At 32.2% G+C, this 20,116-nt stretch overlaps 1 protein-coding gene across 1 annotated transcript in view; it reads right to left on the reverse strand.

Annotated features, from left to right (window-relative positions):
* Positions 1-20,116, reverse strand: part of LOC108763164 (serine-rich adhesin for platelets) — a 67,331-nt gene that overhangs the window by 4,859 nt on the left and 42,356 nt on the right. Inside the window, exons 11-15 of the mRNA XM_018510540.1 lie at positions 18,320-18,778; positions 7,800-7,942; positions 7,326-7,513; positions 6,978-7,080; positions 6,726-6,887 (exon numbers count right to left, since the gene is read on the reverse strand). Of these exons, the coding sequence (XP_018366042.1) occupies positions 6,726-6,887; positions 6,978-7,080; positions 7,326-7,513; positions 7,800-7,942; positions 18,320-18,778 (1,055 nt within the window). The remainder of the gene's footprint in view (positions 1-6,725; positions 6,888-6,977; positions 7,081-7,325; positions 7,514-7,799; positions 7,943-18,319; positions 18,779-20,116) is intronic.

Genomic DNA, 20,116 nt, shown 5'->3' on the forward strand with positions numbered 1-20,116 from the left:
CTAGATAACAGTAGCGAGTTTAAATTTATTTGTATTTAATACATAGAGATATATAAACGTTTCGATTTGTCATCAGATCATCTTCAGTATTTAAATTAAATCTTTATAAATTCAACATAATTAAGCGACTCATTCATTACACACATATTCTACGGTTATATTTCGAAATTGTTCATTTCTACTATTTAACAATTATCCAATATATCTTGCATCTAATACATAAGTACGTGACTATATCCAACATAGTTGTTCGTCCTATTATATTCCAATTTATGGGTGCTCCAGATTTGTAATTCTCTTAAGTCAGATTCCATACGTGGTTGTATCATAAGAAGATAAGTGATTCTAATGCAAGTTACATAATAATCAGTCAAAAATAAATTTATCATACACGATTACTAAATTGTCATACCTTTCCATTGTGTCATAACGTATTAAAATTCATCATTTTGTCTATTTATAATATAATTTATCTTGATATTAATAATCGAACACATAATTTCCCGATTCTATTAAGAAGAATATTAAATTAAATTAATTGAGAGAAAGAACGAAATTTTTTTATTAATTAAAAACAAGAAATTCATCACATACCTGTGTTCTATTATTTCACAATAATTAGTATTATAAAAGTCGAATAACTTATTATAACAGCCACCTTCCAACAATTTTATCGAAGATCAACGGATAACCGATCATTCAACACGATAAGAAGGAACCGACTAGCTTCTTTGTTTGAATGTCTCGACTTATATATTGAATTCACTTCTACACGTTGTGGAGAGAGAAGTTGATATTAGTGGGAAGAAACATTTAACAAAGGTAAGTATGGTTCTGGAAATTTTTCTGTGTCTATTTGTTTATGCCATTTTTGTTTTTTTTCTATAAATAATTTCTGATGTTAATCTTTTATAAAAGGAAGGTTCAGTGTCTAAAATTTTAATGTCTTCCCAATTTAAATTATGTCCCCAATTTAAATTATTGAATTTGATGCTCTGACACTACTGATTGTGAGTTTTGGTTTTTTTGTCTGATTTATGTTCTTTTATTCTAGTACCAACCTCCTTTGAAAGTGGCTATTATAATAAGTTATTCGACTTTTATGATACTAATTATTGTAAAATAATAGAACACAGGTACGTGATGAATTTCTCGTTTTTAATTAATAAAAATTTCATTTTTTCTCTCAATTAATTTAATTTAATATTCTTCTTAATAGAATCGGGAAATTATGTGTTCGGTTATTAATATTAAGATAAATTATATTATAAATGGACAAAATGATGAATTTTAATATGTTATGACACAATGGAAAGGTATGACAATTTAGTAATCATGTATGATAAATTTATTTTTGACTGATTATTATGTAACTTGTATTAGAATCATTCATCTTCTTATGATACATCCAAGTATGGAATCTGACTTAAGAGAATTACAAATCTGGAGCAGTCCATAAATTGGAATATAATAGGACAAATAGGACGAACAACTATGTTGGATATAGTCACGTACACTAGAAATGAATAATTTCGAAATATAACCGTAGAATATGTGTGTAATGAATGAGTCGCTTAATTATGTTGAATTTATAAAGATTTAATTTAAATACTGAAAGTGATCTGAGAGAGAGAGAGATGACAAATCGAAACGTTTATATATCTCTCTATGTACTAAATACAAATAAATTTAAACTCGCTACTGTTATCTAGCGTTCGTGGAATAAGCCTTTCAAACCAAACAACTATTTTCTTTCGACCCACGGTTTCTTTATTATTTGTTAATTATATAAATTAATTTAAATTATAAATTATATTAGGCGTACAACTTTGCTTCCGCCGTTTTATAGATGGCTTTAGCGGTAAGTGGTGGTAGAAATAAATAGATCATAGACGTCATACGATAAACTTGGGCATCTGTCAACATAACCCCATAGAAACATTAGTCGATTTGTGTCTGCATCATAAAGTTATTCTCGATTGAAAATGTCAATTTACGAGCCAAATTCTCGTCATTTGCGGGAGGTTTTAATTTTCTGCTTCAGTATGAAGAAATCTGCGGCTGAGGCTCATCGAATGCTCTCAAATACTTATGGTGAGGCCGCTATTAGTGAAAGAACGTGTCGTGAGTGGTTTCAACGCTTCAAGAACGGTGATTTTGACGTCGAAGACCGGCATAGCGGTGGAAGAGAGAAGGTTTTCGAAGATGCAGAATTGGAGGCATTACTTGATCAAGACTCGTGTCGAAATCAAGAAGAATTGGCACGATCATTGCGAGTGACTCAACAAGCCATTTCAAAACGCCTCAAAGGCATCATGGGAATGATTCAGAAGCAAAGAAATTGGGTGCCGTACGAGTTGAAGTCGAGAGATGTTGAACAGCGTTTGTTTGCTTGTGAACAGTTGCTTGAAAGGCAAAGACGGAAGGGATTTCTGCATCGCATTGTGACTGAGGACGAAAAATGGGTTCATTACGATAACCCCAAGCGCATAAAATCATGGGGAGTTCCCGGCCATGCTTCCACGTCGACGGCCAAACCGAATATTCACGGCTCCAAGGTCATGCTCTGTATTTGGTGGGACCAGCTCGGCGTAGTGTATTATGAGCTGTTAAAACCGACTGAAACAATCACAGGCGATCGGTATCGAACGCAATTGCTGCGTTTGAGCCGAGCATTGAAAGACAAACGGCCGCAATACGAGAGACACGATAAAGTGATTTTGCAGCATGACAATGCTCGACCCCATGTTGCGAAAGTGGTCAAACATACTTGCGGAAACGTTGAAATGGGAAGTCCTACCCCACCCGCCGTATTCTTCAGACGTTGCTCCCTCTGACTATCACTTGTTTCGATCAATGGCACACAGTCTGGCTAACCAGCACTTCCGGTCTTATGAAGAAGTAAAAAATTGAATCGATTCGTGGTTCGCCTCAAAAGATGACCAGTTTTTTCGACGCGGGATTCGTACGCTGCCCGAAAGATGAGAGAAACTTGGCCAGCGATGGACAATACTTTGAATTATAAATGTGTGACTAGTTTTTTACAATAAAGCCTCGAATTTCGGAAAAAAAACGGCGGAAGCAAAGTTGTACGCCTATAATTATAATTTAATTATAATTAAATTTAACGGCAAAGGAGCATGAAACCATTGCACAGGTTGTTTTTTGTGATATTTAATATATTGCTAAGATTCAGATTAAATTTAGACGGTTCGGCCAATATTTGGCCATCATTAGTAAAAATATAAATAATCCTACATTAGTTACATAAATTTAAACAATAAAATTTGCAGTTACACAATATAATTAAAAATCACGGTCGCTTTCATTTTGTTCCTGAGACCAAATACATGGTTGATAAAGTAATGAAATTTTTTCGAATTGTGTAGAACCAGAATTCCCGAATTCTAATATAAAATGAATATGCTATTATTAATGCATTCTAATCTAATTATTAAGAAGTTACAATTCTTTACCTGTTTTTTCAGCAATTCGGTGAAATTTGTGCGTCATCGTAGACAATGTAACAAAACGAACAGATGGAATATCTCATCGTGATAGCGTGTAAATTTTATTTGTTGTTACTTTGTTATATATATGTGTCGGATATTTATATGTACGCAAAAGTTGAATTTCATGAAAAAATATCTCAATCTTAAAAAATTCACACTTTATTATTAAATGGTTATTTTTTAGGTTTTATTTTTTCGACTATATATATCAGAAATAGAATTAAAAACTTTAAAAATAAACGTAGTTTAAACAAAAAGAATGACTGTAATGACAATAATAAGGACCTGGATCCATAGTAAAAAAGTTTTTTGTCATACCATATATAAACAATTTATCCGAAAAATTCAAAAAAGTATCACAATAGATGCAAGGGTTTAATATTGCGTATAAACCAATCAACGGACTAAACAGATTCATTAAAACGGGAAAGTCACATCGCTTATGCAAGGATGACCATTGTGACGTAGTTTACAAGATGCAAGGGTTTAATATTGCATATAAACCAATAAACGGACTAAACAGATTCATTAAAACGGGAAAGTCACATCGCTTATGCAAGGATGACCATTGTGACGTAGTTTACAAGATAAATGGTTTGAACTGTGAATCTTCTTATGTCGACCAAACAAAAAGAAAATTAGAATTTATTACACTTCAGCGTACAGCCAAAAAGGGGACTTGGCTTACAAAACTCCTTCATTCCTCCATACCTCGCCCACATGCTATCACACATGTATATATAAATATATTTTATGTATTATTACGCGATTTAAAATATTACACCTATCTCTTTACTTTCCTACTTTTCTGATTAACCTTCTTACTTCTCTTCTTTACCTACTTTATTTCTTTGTACTTTTCCACTTTTATCTTATAATTATATCTGATTCTAATGCTATATATTCTCTTTTAATAAATACGTTCTTTTTATATCATAGCCTTATCACAGCTTATTTTATCTCCTATTTGTATCCTACTTACCCATTAATTCTTCTTTCTTATTTTCTTTTCTTTTTTTTTATCTAACACCATTCTACTCATACATTTCCTCTATGTCCTCTCCTGAATCTATTCTCATCTTCTTTTTACTTCTTCCCTCTCTTTCCATAATTTCCTTATTATTTCCTCTTTCTTTCCTCATCTAAGTCCTCATCATGCAATCTCCTTAAGATCTCTTCCTTTTCTTTTCCTAATTTAGTAAACCTTTCCCTTATTTCCAAACATTCCTCTACATAGTGCTGCAAGTTGTCTTTTCCATTTTCACAAAATATACAGTTTTTCTTCTGTTCTTCCACCTAATATTTATTTCCTTCCTCTAAGTTACCACATCTTAACTTGAACAGGGCTCTCACCTCTTCTCTTCTTTTCCTTTCCTCTAGGTTTTCTTTCCTCAAATATTCAGGAACCCTACTGTTTACCTCTATTTCCTTATAATCTCTTGTTGTACCTAGTCTTACGAATTTTACAGTCCTCCCACTGTCTTTGCACCTCTCTTTTCCTGTTTATTAATTGATTCTCAAAACCTTCCTCCAATATATCACTTCTCTTGCTTTTATATCCCATCCATTCCTATTGTAATACCTCCTCCTTTTCTGTCCGTATACGTCCCCCCATTCATCCTTCTTCTTTTCTTCCCAACTCGCTTTCACCAGATTTCCTACCTTATCTGATTTTATTTTTGGTCAAATCTCCTTGCTCTTATTCCCCATCCTACTCTGAATTTGTCCATAAGGAGTTCCCTCATAATTAGATATCTTGGAGTGCAAAAGTTCAGACTAAACATCCATCTTATATAATCCATCATAACCTTTTCTAATTCCTGTTTCTCCTCCCATCCTAACAAAAAGAAAATTAAAAACACGAATTAAAGAATTTAAGGCTGACATAAGAAAATTCACTGTTGCAATGTTGGTGGTCCCGCGCCACCAAGTTGACAATGAGCATGAATTAGATTGGGAAAACATTAGCATTCTAGATACAGAACAATCTTTGTATAAATGAAGAATATTGGAAATAATATACATAAAAAGTTAAAGGAGAGGTACAAATAATTGATACTGGAGGATTGCCCGATGCTTATCTGCCTCTTAAAAAGATCTCTCTCTCTCTCTCTCTCTCTCTCTCTCTCTCTCTCTCTCACTAAAGAATAGTTCGAGAAAGTTCTCAACTTTTGCGCACATATAAATATCCGACACATAACAAAATAACGACAAACAAAATTTACACGCTATCACAATGATATTCCATCTGTTCATTTTGTTACATTGTCTACGATGACGCACAAATTTCACCGAATTGCTGAAAAAACAGGTAAAGAATTGTAACTTTTTAATAATTAGATTAGAATGCATTAATAATAGCATATTCATTTTATATTAGAATTTGGGAATTTCCGTTCTACACAATTTGAAAAAATTTCATTGCTTCATCAACCACGTATTTGGTTCTCAGGAACAAGATGAAAGCAAGCGTAATTTTTAATTATATATATGACTGCGAATTTTATTGTTTAAATGTATGTAACTAATGCGGGATTATTTATATTTTTACTAAAGATGACCACAGATATTGGCCGAAACGTCTAATTGTAAGTTTAATCTGACAATCTTGTTAGTAATATATTAAATATCACAAAAAAAAAACAGTCTGTGCAGTGGTTTTATGTTTCTTTGTCGTCAAATTTTATTATTAAAAACCACTTTCTTATTAATCATATTAATTATAATTATATTTTTTAATTATACATTTTTTATCTAATATATGTTAACAAATTGTACTAGCAAGTAGTCTGATATTCTGCTGTTGGTCCTTGATTTAAAAAATTAAAGAAATGAAAACGTTATATTGATATATTTGATTATGTTTACGACACATACAATACTTATTTGTATAAGAATTATACACTCTGCATTCACATGCGCTTATATCGGACCACATCGAAAGCATTTTAATTAAACAGCTTTGAAGTTGCAGCCTGCGTTTCGACGGAAAGAATGAATAGCAATGTTTTCTGCTGAATGTTCAGTGACGCAATCTACTAAATGCACAATGATGTAATCTATCCGATGCACAATGAACAGAGACTTACTTCACTCGGAAACGATTAGTGATTCTATAGTTTTAAAGTTTCGAGATACACTTCTTAATTTTTCGAAGAAAAGTCAATGCCGTTGTCTGCATTATTTTAATATTATAATGAGCGATAAACTTACCCTCTCTTGAAGAGGATACCAATGTGGCGTTGGATCGTCGAATATCTTGTTTTCCAGCGGCATTCGCACTTCGCCGAGGAAATCATTGCGACCGAACATGTCCGAATGCCAAACCGTCAGCCATAGTGTTCTTGTCTCCAGACCACTCAGACTCATATGGAACTAAAATCGCGCGATGACGAAACATCGAATCTCTAATTGTCATGCAAACAAGCAACGGATGTTTGTGCCAACTCACGTTGGACAACTTACCTTTAACGTTTCGTTAAACTCTGGATTTAATGTGTGTTTCTTCACTTTCGTCTTTCTTTTACCGCTTTTCGATTTATCTGGCAGCAAATATACCTTGACGTATCTGGGAGAAGGAAAAAAGAATAAAAAAATAATAAAATAATAAAAAGCTGAACATATTTAATTTTCAAAATATTGTCTTTTATAAGCAACGCTTACAAAAAATGTTTGTAAAATGAAATATGATCGGAAAATAAGATTAAACTATATATTTTTGTATAAAGAAATAATGAAATTTATTCTATTTAAATATAATAAAAAAAGAATTGAATAGACGCACGTTATGATAGCTTTAAATGGGGTACTTACGGATCCGATCGTTTGCGCTTTACATCTACTGGTGCGAGGTTCTTGCACTTGGTCACGTGCACCTCAAACGTCAAATTCTTGTAGTCGTACTGCAAGGCGAATTCTACCTCACCTGTGACTACTACGGACCGACAACAACGTCCCTCGCCCGCACCACTGTATACCGACGCCATCGAGTCCGAGCGTGCCTGGAATCGCGAGAATTAGGGTCATGAGGACTTTAGAACGGCGATCTCAGAGTCGTAAAGTTCGCGTCGTTCTCTCGGTGAGAGCGCTTGTCTGTCGTTCTGTTAATCCGAGTGAGATGCAACGTTGTAATCTGCTTCGCGTTAAATCGCAATAATAGATATGGTTTCTCTTGAAAGTTGGGAATGAGAAGGGCAATGGGTTCGAGCGAAACGTAGCTAGCTGCAATCTGACGTCCATCCTCCATGCACAAGGCGAACAAGAAATTTTTAACGCATTACAACTTACCCCGAGACTCGACAGAGACGACCGAGTGGCGAGATGGCCCGGATCGATGTCGTCCATGTCTAAGACTGTATGACTAGAGCCTGCTCGTGATCCCGCTCCGATAATTGGTGTGCTGCATGCTTCCGACAAACTGCTTCCATCGTCTATAGATAATCACAAGGAAACTTGATTACTCAAACTGACTCAGTGTCCAATTGTCAAGAGATAACATGAATAGAAGATAAAGTTCTATTTAAAAAAATGTTCATGCAAGCTTCAAAACAATCATCAATATCATTTCAATGAGTATACTTTCGGAGGTCTTGCTAAATTATTAAATATTAGTAAATATAATTTTGTCGTTGGTTCGATCAATTAATTTTATTGTTCATTTCAATGAAATTTTAATAATGTAAAATAAGGTAATATAGGACATAATTCATAGATGATAATAATAGTCGTACTTAATTTATTTGTCTATTTTAATTAAAAATTTTTACTTTAAAATAATATTTTAAGGTGATTTTTGCAATTGTTTTAAATAATTTTTCATTTGCGCACGTAAATCTTTATATTTTTCATATGAATTATATTTATATACACTTATTTATATTTTATTATATTTAGATTTAATTAAGTTTAATTATAAATAATGTCGATTAAATTTTTCTACTACTTTTGCCGTCTCTTTAGATCTAATGTTATGTTGCTTTTTAACTAACTTATTATCAATTCAGGAATGTTCATCGCGGATACTTTCTGTTGTCCGTATCGCGTTGAGCATTTGGCAAAGATACTCGCGGGAAATTCTAGCTCTGAATCGCTCTGCGACGCTTTCTTCTCATCAATAACCGACAGTGATTTCTTCTCTTTCTTCGAAAGGATTGGCAGACTCCCAATTACGCACTTCATTCCATTGTTCAAAGTTCTACTACTAAACGAAAATTTGCTCTTCGAATCCGAGGTATTGATCGAAAAATCATCCTTGCGACTTGTCAATGAAACTTCGCTGTTAACATTGGATGTCTGCAGAAACTCATCGTCTTTCGATATCTCATATTCACGTTTTGTTAAAGGAATTTTCTCCAACGTGAGTTGACTATCATTTTCCAATTTTGCAGAATCGATAGGTAAAATTTGTAATTCGATGGACTCCGTCTTCTCTTTCCTATTCATTTTGTTCGCATCATTCGATTTTGAACGCGAATCTGTTTTTTGTCCCGCGTAACAAGAACCACAGCAGCACTCTAGCAACCAATTCGAAGCAAGACGTTGCACCATTTTACTAGTGGTCCAGGATTTTCGAGTAGAAGATTCCTTGAAAGTTGAATAACGAGCACTCTTTGTCATTTTTTTTGCATTAATTCAGTTTTTGGACTCGATAGATTTTTCTCACTGGCTAATTATTTTCATTTCGTTTTCTAGATTCATACCTCGGAGCGAGTTTACGAAAATCAGAATGAGTTTCACTAAATTATACGAAGATTGAGATTTCGTCTCACGTTAACTTTCTAATTTTGACTAATGAAAGAATAATATTATTTTTAAAGATTTAAAATTAAAAGTAATAATGATATTATATACATAATAATATTTAATATTTGCTGATTATAATAACAGGAAATGTCGAAAGAGATGTAATGCGGAACGAAACACTCGTTATACTGATGGATTTGTTCATGCAAAGAACTATTCGTTCTTTAGCTAGACGGAACAGGGACAATGATAATATTTTTCCTTCCTGCCTTCCTGAACGAATAGCATGTTAACAGTGTTTACGTTCAAGGCCCAGTATCTGGCGAGTTTTGATAACGAGTTTTGATACGATAATTGTAGACGAGGAAGTCGTAAAATCATACAGAAAATTCCTACACGAAAAAAGACGCTATTTAAGTAACGATACAATTTTTCTAATTTTTTTTCTTAGATATCTAAATCTTTAATATATATTTCAATTTTTAATTTGTTCTGAATCAGTTCAAAATCATTCACCTTTATTTTTTTTGTATCGAAATTTCATTATTAAACTTCGGTGTTTATCGATTTCACGATCCTCATTTGTGTTTCTTGCAACTTGACGCGACGTTTATCGAAAAAATGTGCGCGCAGACTGCATTATGTTTGCGAAACAAAAAATATGCAAATTTAGTAGATTTGTTAAAATAGATAAAAAGCAAACATTCCTAAATGTATCGTATATAAGCGTCACGTTACAAAAGCAGAGACATTTGCTTTTTATTTGTTAAGATAATCAACGTTATGCTGAATAATGGCGAAATGATTGTAATGAACATTAAATGTTGGGTAACATTGTTTACCGATAATCAACGTGATAATCATCGTTTTGCGATGCGACCTAACCTAATCATGTCCGATAATATTCCGATAACGGTAGAGTTAGATGTGCGCGAATCAATTTACGGCTTTTGTAAATAGACAAATGTGTGCCAAGGTGAACGCATCAAGATATCGCCGTGCTTCGTCTGAGAAAAATGACTTTCATATGTGCAAATACGTGTATACCGTGCTCTATCAATTTCGACGTCATCAGTTAAAGAAAGTTTGTCATAATCCCACGTAGATATATATCTAAGAAAAGTCATTCTTCACATTTAATTGTATTGTATCACAGTATTATATTATCATATACGTTACTGTACTAATTAAGACTGAATTTTTATAAAATTTCACATGGAAAGGGCGCTTAAAATGGTTGCTAGAACGTCAATCTTTTTATTATGCTTAAGATTCCTAATTATTTCGATGATCTAACAAAACTATAATTTTCAGATTTGTATTTAGCTAAATTTTTAGATACTTCAACAAAATTATTCTTTTCGTGTATTCGTAGGTTTTAATATATACTTTTCTTGTCTCTTTTATTTTTTAAATTACTTTTCTTAAATTCTAGAATTAGCATGTTTTGCATTTCGTAGTATGTAATTTAGTTCGTCGCAGATCCTGTCACTAAAATGAAGATTGATTCTCGTAGACACTCCCGCGTGTTCATGTCCCACGCAATACGAGATGGGGGAAGGTTAATTAAATCACCCGGTCTTTCCGAGCACAAAGTAATCACGCGTCTGTCTCGTCAGCAGTAATTTCGCCACCATCGGATTCTCTTTCTGCGAATTTGATCTTGGGCTACCTCCAGTTCTCATCGCATGAAAAACGCAATTCGCCCGTTATTCACATGAACTGTACGCGTACACGCACGTGAACGACGTATCAGGGGCATAGTACTACGCATCGAGAACGTGGGCGAAAGTATTCTGTAGTGCTTCGCCTGACACGAGAGAACTCACAATCAGTCTCAAAACGGTCGATTAGGCAAATTTATCCATTAACCGTAATAAACATAATACAAATGAAATTACAAAAGAAATTATGTACTTTTGGTGAATAAATATATAATTAATTTTTCAGCTTTTCATACGTATTTCTATCATTTTCGTGATATACCTAATAAGTAAATTTCTATAATTATATTTAGTCCGGTGTTACTTTGGCAAATGCTTTTATTCAATTCTCTCGGCATTACACGTTTATTATTTATTACACGTTCAATATACAATCATTCCGTTTTACTTACGTTATCATTTTTCCTTTTTTTATATATTTGATATATATTCCGTGTATCTTTCTTTTAAAAAACGCTATTGTACGTATCTGCGAATAATTAAATTATTCACTATCGGAATTATTCGCTAGGATCATGGAAAGGATTGTATGCATACGTACGTTTCACCACATACGCAATAACTCGTATTAGCAATTATCGAATTACTCTATCAAATGAGGACATATTGCTGTGATAAATTAATATCAAAAGAGTTGATTCAACTAATTTCCAAGTAATATACAGTAAGTATTTATATAAGAAAATTTTTTTATAAAAAAAATTTTATTTGTAGAAAATAACATTAATTAGCAATTTTATGCAATGAATATATTCTGTTCTAACAAAAACAAACGAGTTTCGCATGTATTCCTGATTTTAGAAGCTAAATTTCTTAATTGTACGAATACTTTTTGAGCATCCAAAGAATATAATTTTTAATTTTTACTTATTTTTCAGACGATATATTTTCTATAATTAATGCACATCTCTTTGGTATATAATTTTAAGAAACATACAGTTTATTTTATTCTTTATAAATAAATTGTTAATTCAGCAAAAAATTAATTAAACGTCAAATCGATGTCAAATTGGTGTTGAAATCATCGTATCGATATTGATTCGACATCAATGATTCGATGACTTGTTTCTCGCTGAATATTTACTTTTTAAAAATAGAGCTTTTTAAAAAAATATTTTCTCTGTATGAATACTTTTTGCACTGACTGTAGATAGCGCTAGAGATAAAATTTTGTTAATTGAAAACATTTTTAAACTTAATTATTTATCAAGATTATAATAAATTTTTTAAACAATCTTTCGACATCTCTTATATTAATTATTTTTAATAAATAATACCTATATTTATGAAAAATAATTAATAAAACGTAGAAAGTAGAAAGATTGTTTAAAAAATTAATCTTATTTTTTATACCGCATTTTCTTTTTATGCAACATTGGTCAAAGCAATATATTCACACAATTTTGTTAATATCGGTCGAAACGAATTGTAATCATAGAAATCTAAAGGATGTTGTGATGAGTATATAAGAGACGTAACGCGTCCTATTTCATGATTGTCCATGAAGCGAAGAACCGTTCTAGCAATCGTACAAAAAGCTTGACACGCATTCCAAAACTCACAGCAACGATAGTTCAACGACATTCGTGACTTTTTTAACGTCAACTTAATCCCTACCATAATTCGCTCGTTCAAGAGTTCTAGAGCTTTTGGGAATTTTTCTTTTACATTTTACGTATTTCGGTGACGCATAAACAAAGCTCTTAAGAAACATAAAAAGATTACGAATTGTTTATACGTATCAGGATCAATATTGATTAACCCCATGTTTCATTATAATATAGTCTAAGATACCTTATATACGTTTGCTGTTAGTTAGACAGCTTTCCTATGCAATGGAAGTAAAATAACTGTAATATCCTGCACTGCTTGCAGCATAAAACGGTGATTAAAAGTTGCATTAGTCCTTATTCGCATAAAAATTCATCTGGTTTAAGTGACATAATAACCATCGTTAGTTGGTGAATATAGAGCACTGCAATGTCTACGAACGTAAACCTGTCGCCGACCGATCTCTAACGAGCAAAAAAAGATGAACGAGTCTAACTGGCGAACGAGTATGGAGTTTCGCGACTCGGAAGTCACAAACGAGCAACGCACATAACGTAGAATGTGTGTATAAGCCGCGCATGATAGTCATGATGCTGTATTGACGTGATTTTACGAAAAAGATATCTAAAGCATCTTTTTTAGAAAATTAAAATGAGATATTTTAATTAAATCATTAAATTTTAAATAATTGAAAAACTGAAAGAGAGAGAGAAATAAAACATATTTAGAAAAATAAATTTAATTTCTTCAAAATGTATTTAATTTATATCTACTTTGTGCGCATCGTTTATAAAATAATGTTAAGAAAATTTTCACATTAATCGATTTAATCGGAGTATGTATTTTTTATCGAGTTCGAACTCGACTTTGTTCCAGTAAGTTGAATCGATTAACGGATGTATGTAATACTGTATATTAAAGGGAACTATCGAAGTAAGGAGCACAAGTAGAATAAGATTTGATTTTGACGTTTAATTATAGGATTTTTATTCCACGTATTTTATTCTACGTATTTTTATCCAACAGATACATATCAACAACTTTAAACTAAATATTATATACATAGTGTCCCGAAAGTTTTTGCCAATCACTTTTGTGTAGATAGAGCGGATTAAAAGTCCTTTACCATTTTGCAATTTTCGCAAAATAGCTAACAAGATATTAATTATTAAAAATTGCTAAATATTGGGTCTTGAATAATTTTTTACTCAAATACTATCAACTTTACAGAAAAACTGCAAGAGACAAAAATCATTTATTTTCTTCTCATAAAGTTCTGAGAATTTTTTATCAACTTTTTAGTACTGCGTTTTCTTATTTTTACCAACATAATAAAATACGATATTAAAAAATTTTGAAAAAATTTTGAAAAACTTCTCAGAACTTTATGAGAAGAAAATAAATGATTTTTGTCTCTTGCACCTTTTCTACAAAGTTGATGGTATTTGAGTAAAAAATGATCCAAGACCACAATATTTGGCAATTTTTAGTAATTAATATCTTGTTAACTATTGCGAAAATTGCAAAATGGTAGAGGACTTTTCGACTCAGTTTAGTCCGCTCTATCTACACAAAAGTGATTGGCAAAAACTTTCGGGACACCCTGTATATAATATTTAGTTTGAAATTTAATCACATTGACATTAAATTTTATTTTAAATGAAACTTTTATTCGTAAACAGAATTTCATACATGAAAGAATAATCGTTCGATGATGAAATTTTATGCACACGATTTTTTCCTCGAATCATGGATTAAAGGGTGGTTTTCTCTGTTATCGATTCGCAAGAGACGCAGCTGGAATCGGGAGTGGCAAGGACCTTATAATTTCATTAGATACTATATTGAACAGCAAAAACTGAATTTCATCGGAGTAAAGTTAATTTATTGCAATTAATAGATAATTGCTGAGTTTACAGTAACATTATTAATACGAGTAGAAAAAATTATTTTGTAAATAATATTATTTATTTTAGCTTTAAATAAAACTATATAATAAATATATTAATTCTTACATATAGCATAATGCACGTTATATATTCCATATTATATTAAATTAAAAACTAATTAATATAAAACTTTCATTTATCGTGACATTAGAATTGTATGAAAATATAATATAATTATTATAACTTTAAATGTATGTATTCAGATTGAAAGATCCATATAAAACCTAGATATATTAAAAGAAATAGATTAATTTCTCTCTCTCTCTCTCTCTCTCTCTCTCTCTCTCTCTATTATAAGAAATAAGAATATATTTTTTTAGCGGGAAGTACCAAAACGAAGAACGTTTTTAACGGTAGTTGCAGTAGTCTGAAGTTGCAACTGGTTCTCTCTAACCACTATTTTTAGCTGCGATAACTTGTTATGTAGGTAGGAAAAACATAGCTAGGCTAGATTATTATCGAGAGACATTCACATTCAGAAGTAGACTGGGTTAATGCTCGACAAACGTTGCGATATATTTCACCGATCGATAAGCCGGCCAAACACATAATGGTGCACGAAAACATTCAAACTGTTGATTTATGCATGTGCAAATATTCACGAAAATGTATTGTACACGTAAATTCGGTAAATAAAGTGGAAACTAAGGAACAATATAAATTAAATTCGTTACAAGCAAGCGAATGTTAAATATGTATAAATGTTGTTTTTACGACATCGCATTATGAGAATAACAGGGCGAAAGGTTTAACAATAGGTACGCATATGCGGAGTGTGTGCGGGTGCGAGGAGTGGCCCTTGCGTGGCATTATCGATTGTCGCGCGGGAGCTGCGGGGAGCTCGGTAGGGATGTCGGAGAAAAGAAAGGAAACCTCGTAATAAAGCAGTTGCACCTGTTACACACGGGCGAGCACCTGAACGAACACGCCACATTATCAGTGCGCGCGTTCCATTTGTCGTGCATAAAAATGCGCATTCTCTGCAGAAATGAAACGACACACGCGTTTTTCCGTATTTTGCAAAGAAAAAAAACACAGAGGCGATTGCTTCCGTATACTTCAGAAACTGGAGGATGCAAGTCCAGAGAAATTGTTCGTCTTCAGAAGAGCTCTGATTTCCAGAGAAACGAAGGGGCATATTTCCCAATTTGATAAACAAGAGGATGGATACAAAGACCCGTTCTAGTTAAAATTTGTCTGCAAATTAATATCCGTTCGTAGAATTTGATTTCAAATTTTATATTAGAAAATAAAATTATTTTTGTATAAAATCATAGCTATTTTTTATTGTAACATTCCGTATTATTTTTTAAATAATTGGATATTTGGATAGTTCTTTTAATTTCTTAACTTATTATATAACTTTTTATACATTCCGCTTTATCTCTTTTACCTATGTTATTATTATTTCGTTCATACTTTTACATCGTTTTGTACTCTTTTTTATTTATATTACTGAATTTTATACTATACACAAATTATATATTTCACATACTTTGTTGGCAACTAAATGTTATACATATTTATTTTTATATTTTTCAATTCATACTGTAGAATCTGGATTAACCTTTCGTAAGAAGGACTTATGAATTTGGCTTACTTAATGGCATTATCAACGACTTTTTTATATTTGGCTAATATCTTTTGTAATCGAACCATGACGTATATCCGGGATTTATTGTTTGACAACTACATATATTCATTGTTGGATATTCAGCGATATTTGAGTGTTTGGCGCAAATCCGGGATCTACCTTCGACTACATATAACTGAAATCAGGACCTAAACAGCGAAGGTCTACTTTTAATTATTTTTTGGCATTGTACTTTTATAATTAGTTATTTATGTTAATCTATTTCAGTCAACCGCTATTTATATACATATTAGTTTAGAACTTTGAAAATAACCCGAAGGTGGTCGAAACGTTAGTTTTTTTGTAAACATATTTTTATCTTGTTTTTACTTTCATGTTATTTAATGTCAATGTCAACTGTATTACATGTGCATTAAAATTTGTTTGTTTTGGCTCGTAGTTCTTCTTAGTTTGTTTTTCTTTTGATTTCTGCTTCATATTGTAATAATTTAATTGTAATAATTAAAACAGGCTTTTCAATTGCATAAATATTTTAAAATAGATAGTTTCGGATTTACTATATTTTTTTATTTCTCATTTAGCGTATATTTAAGGTTTCAACTTTTTCCTGAAAAAGTTTTTCCTTGAGCTATTTATTGATTTTATAGTTTATATCTTCAATATATATTTTTTTCTAACATGTTATGAAATCTACTTATTCTCTTCTTTTTTTTAAAGAGATATATATATAACATTATTGGCGGAAGGATAAAAGGTACTTTCATAAAGGTTGCGTGTCACGATCGTGTTTTATAGTCAAGTGCTGGCCAAGAAAATATTATGATGTCCAGAAAATGAAACTTTATGGTGTATGACGCAATGGAAAATCATGACATAATCGTAAATGAATTAATTGAATTTATGCTAGAGAAAAAGCAAATGTGTATGTGTGTGTTTGTGTGTGTAACGGATGTATAAAGAGGTGTCGGAGAATTAGCTCAGATTTGTTATTACACCAAATTTCACGCGACAAGTAGCACGCTTTCGCAATATTATCCCGATTTTCGCAGCGTTTACGCCTTCAGAGGAGACAACTGAAGAATTTGCCGTTACTCGGATTGCTCAAGTTTACAGATAAAAATCACGTTCGCTTTTGCGCATGTAAAATGTATAAGTATACAATATAGCCCCTTGTCTTTCTTTCTCTCACGATCAAATCGTTCGACAGTACATTTTTGAAGTGTAACAGGCAATTTCTTCTTGACAAAAGTTTTCAGAAAGATTTAATTTTGCTTATAATAAATTTTATATACCATAAAACTTTATCGAGTAAGTGAAAATTTTTTCGAAAAAATTAATTGTTACTTGTTTCATCCAATAAACAGGCTGAGCGTAGATAAGATAAGATTACTGAAAAACTATACGTTTTGAATTTCCGCAAACTTTCCGTTTCCCGCCGTTCACCTATAAAGAAATTTACAAACGGTTTCTCTTTTGCCGTGCGTTTTTCTTTACGATGATGCTCGCTGTATAATTTCATATTTACACTTAATCATTTGCATGGTGCGCGCCACGTGTGCGTGACGATGCGACCGCCTAATTTATCACGCGGGAATCACACATATCCACCGACCGAATTTCCTTTTATCCATGCGCGCTTTCTCCTTGTCTCTCAAAACCTAGCCTACAGATTTAAACGTGAGAGATACGTTCTCTCTTCGTCTTTTTTCATTTTTGTATAATAAAAAAATAATTTAATAAAACATTACATATAATAAATAATGATCACTCATGTTATTATATTACCGTAAATGTAATGAGATTTAAAATAGCAGAATATTCTGTAATTGATGACTATAAGAATATATCAAATATATCGTACTTTCTCCCATTATAAAGATTGTCCATTAAAATTACAAGATCTTCCTAAAGTTTTACGAGAAAGTATTATACATTGATATTTTAGTTGCAAAAGTTATTTATTATCCAAGTAGCTTAAGAAATAAATCAGAATTTCAGTATGGTATACGAGAAGCTCTAAGAATTCATCTATTAAAATATTACACACACACATTCTCTTCTCACATATGTATTTATCTTTAAATAAAAAAAAAATTAGAAGAACAAAGCACTAATATGCAACACCTGAAATAAAGATATAATAAAAAATAAAATCGTCATGCAGGAAATCTATAATTAGAAAGCATTCGACTTTTTGTATCACCTGTGGGCGATCGTTTAAAGAAACATGAATATAATATGACTTACCCGACGTGAGCGACATCGCCTGCTGCCTCCTCGATCTGGAATTGTCTCGCTTGCTGATGGTCGATTGCGAGCCGGAAACTTGAAGGCCCGGTGCGCTGACGGCACGTTTGGGTCCGCTGCCGATCCCGCCGGACCCGATATTGCTGTTTCTGGCGAAGCCAGGAGGTCGATACCGAGCGGATTTGACGCCGCTGTGCTGTGGCAGGAAATGATAAACACTGTGCGCCTTGTGCATCGATGACGAGGTCGACGTCACTGCCGCTGTTGCAGATGACGATGACGATGACGATGACGACGATGTCGTCGTCAGGCCAGTCGGCGCGCTCGGCACAGATAGTCGCGGCAAGGAATTAGTAGCCGCACTGATGGCGGATTGCATTCCACGTGGAAGAGTTGTTGCTCGCGATTCTCCACCGTATTCCAATTCATCTTCTGTATCTTCGTCGCCAGCTGATGCACCTGCATTGATGGTTAACAGTTGTTCTCTTGTCGGATAATGTTGACAATACTAATGTACGTGAAAGTACAATGAGTAAGCGTCTCGTGAAAGATGAATGGCTTCTTTGCGATTTACATGATTGTATATTGTAGGTACAATTTAGATATGATGAGCGATTTGTGATTTTATTAGATATTCAGCTGTGTGTGCATGTATGCGTGTATGTATATATTTACTCTTTACTATTTGCATATAATGCCGTTCCATTTCATTTAATCTATTGGAAGTATTTATTTATTTATTGGTACTTATGATTCATGTACGCATCATCGCGTGTATGGAAATTACTTATTTATTAATATTATGCATTCATGAGATGCCATTCATTCATAATTAGGATGACAAAATCTGAGAAAAATTATTTTATAAAAAAATATTAAACGTTGAATAATTTTCTTCTCGATTCTGTATTTTATACACATAAATATATATATATATATATACATATATATATATATGTATATATATAATACATATCTACATAAAATACATACAGAATATATGAAATATGTATATAGAGAAGATGGTAGTATTACGGCCCACCATTTACATTTTATACAATAACTTGATTAATAATCAAAATTTAAACGTAAAACTTAACGATTACAGTCGTCAAAGTGTTGTTCAATCGATTCAAACTCAAAGTTCCGAAACATTTATTACATAGGGCATCATTTATATAAATGTGGCGATACTGCATTAATGACTCGAAGAGAAACAGGGATGATAATGTGGCCTCCTACAAAAATAGATTTACAAAATTGGTTTAAAATTTCGTTTAAAAAAAAACACAGTGTTTGGTTTTTACAAAATTAATAAAAAAGTGAAACATTTTAGAATGTGTGCAAATAAATGTATATACGTACATATAATTTCTTCTGCATATAAGCTGCACAGTATTGAAAATCTCAGTACTAAAAATAGTATATATAATATAAACTATAGATTAACAATAGAACTACAATCGATTATCAAATAATTATTTAAAAAACTTCAAAAAAGAGGCCGTGAGTAATCAATACTCATACAGGGCCACATTAGCAAAATGTCATGTTATTGTTTAAATTTGCATAACTCAAAATATATACAGTCAAATAAAATGTTAAATAGCAAACAAAACACTCAAATATATACATACATTCGTGTGATAATACGCTCAAGTTTAAGAAAAACGAGGAAAGAGGTGTAATTAAATGCTTAAGTATACCTTAGAAACGTTTCGAAATACTTGAAAGTAAAAATGCGTTATAATAAGTGCTGGATGTTGAGTATTGGCATATTAGCGTCATGGTATAACG

The sequence above is a fragment of the Trachymyrmex cornetzi genome, unplaced genomic scaffold (assembly GCF_001594075.2).
Source record: "Trachymyrmex cornetzi isolate Tcor2-1 unplaced genomic scaffold, Tcor1.1 scaffold343, whole genome shotgun sequence".
In the NCBI taxonomy this organism is placed as follows: Eukaryota; Metazoa; Arthropoda; class Insecta; order Hymenoptera; family Formicidae; genus Trachymyrmex; species Trachymyrmex cornetzi.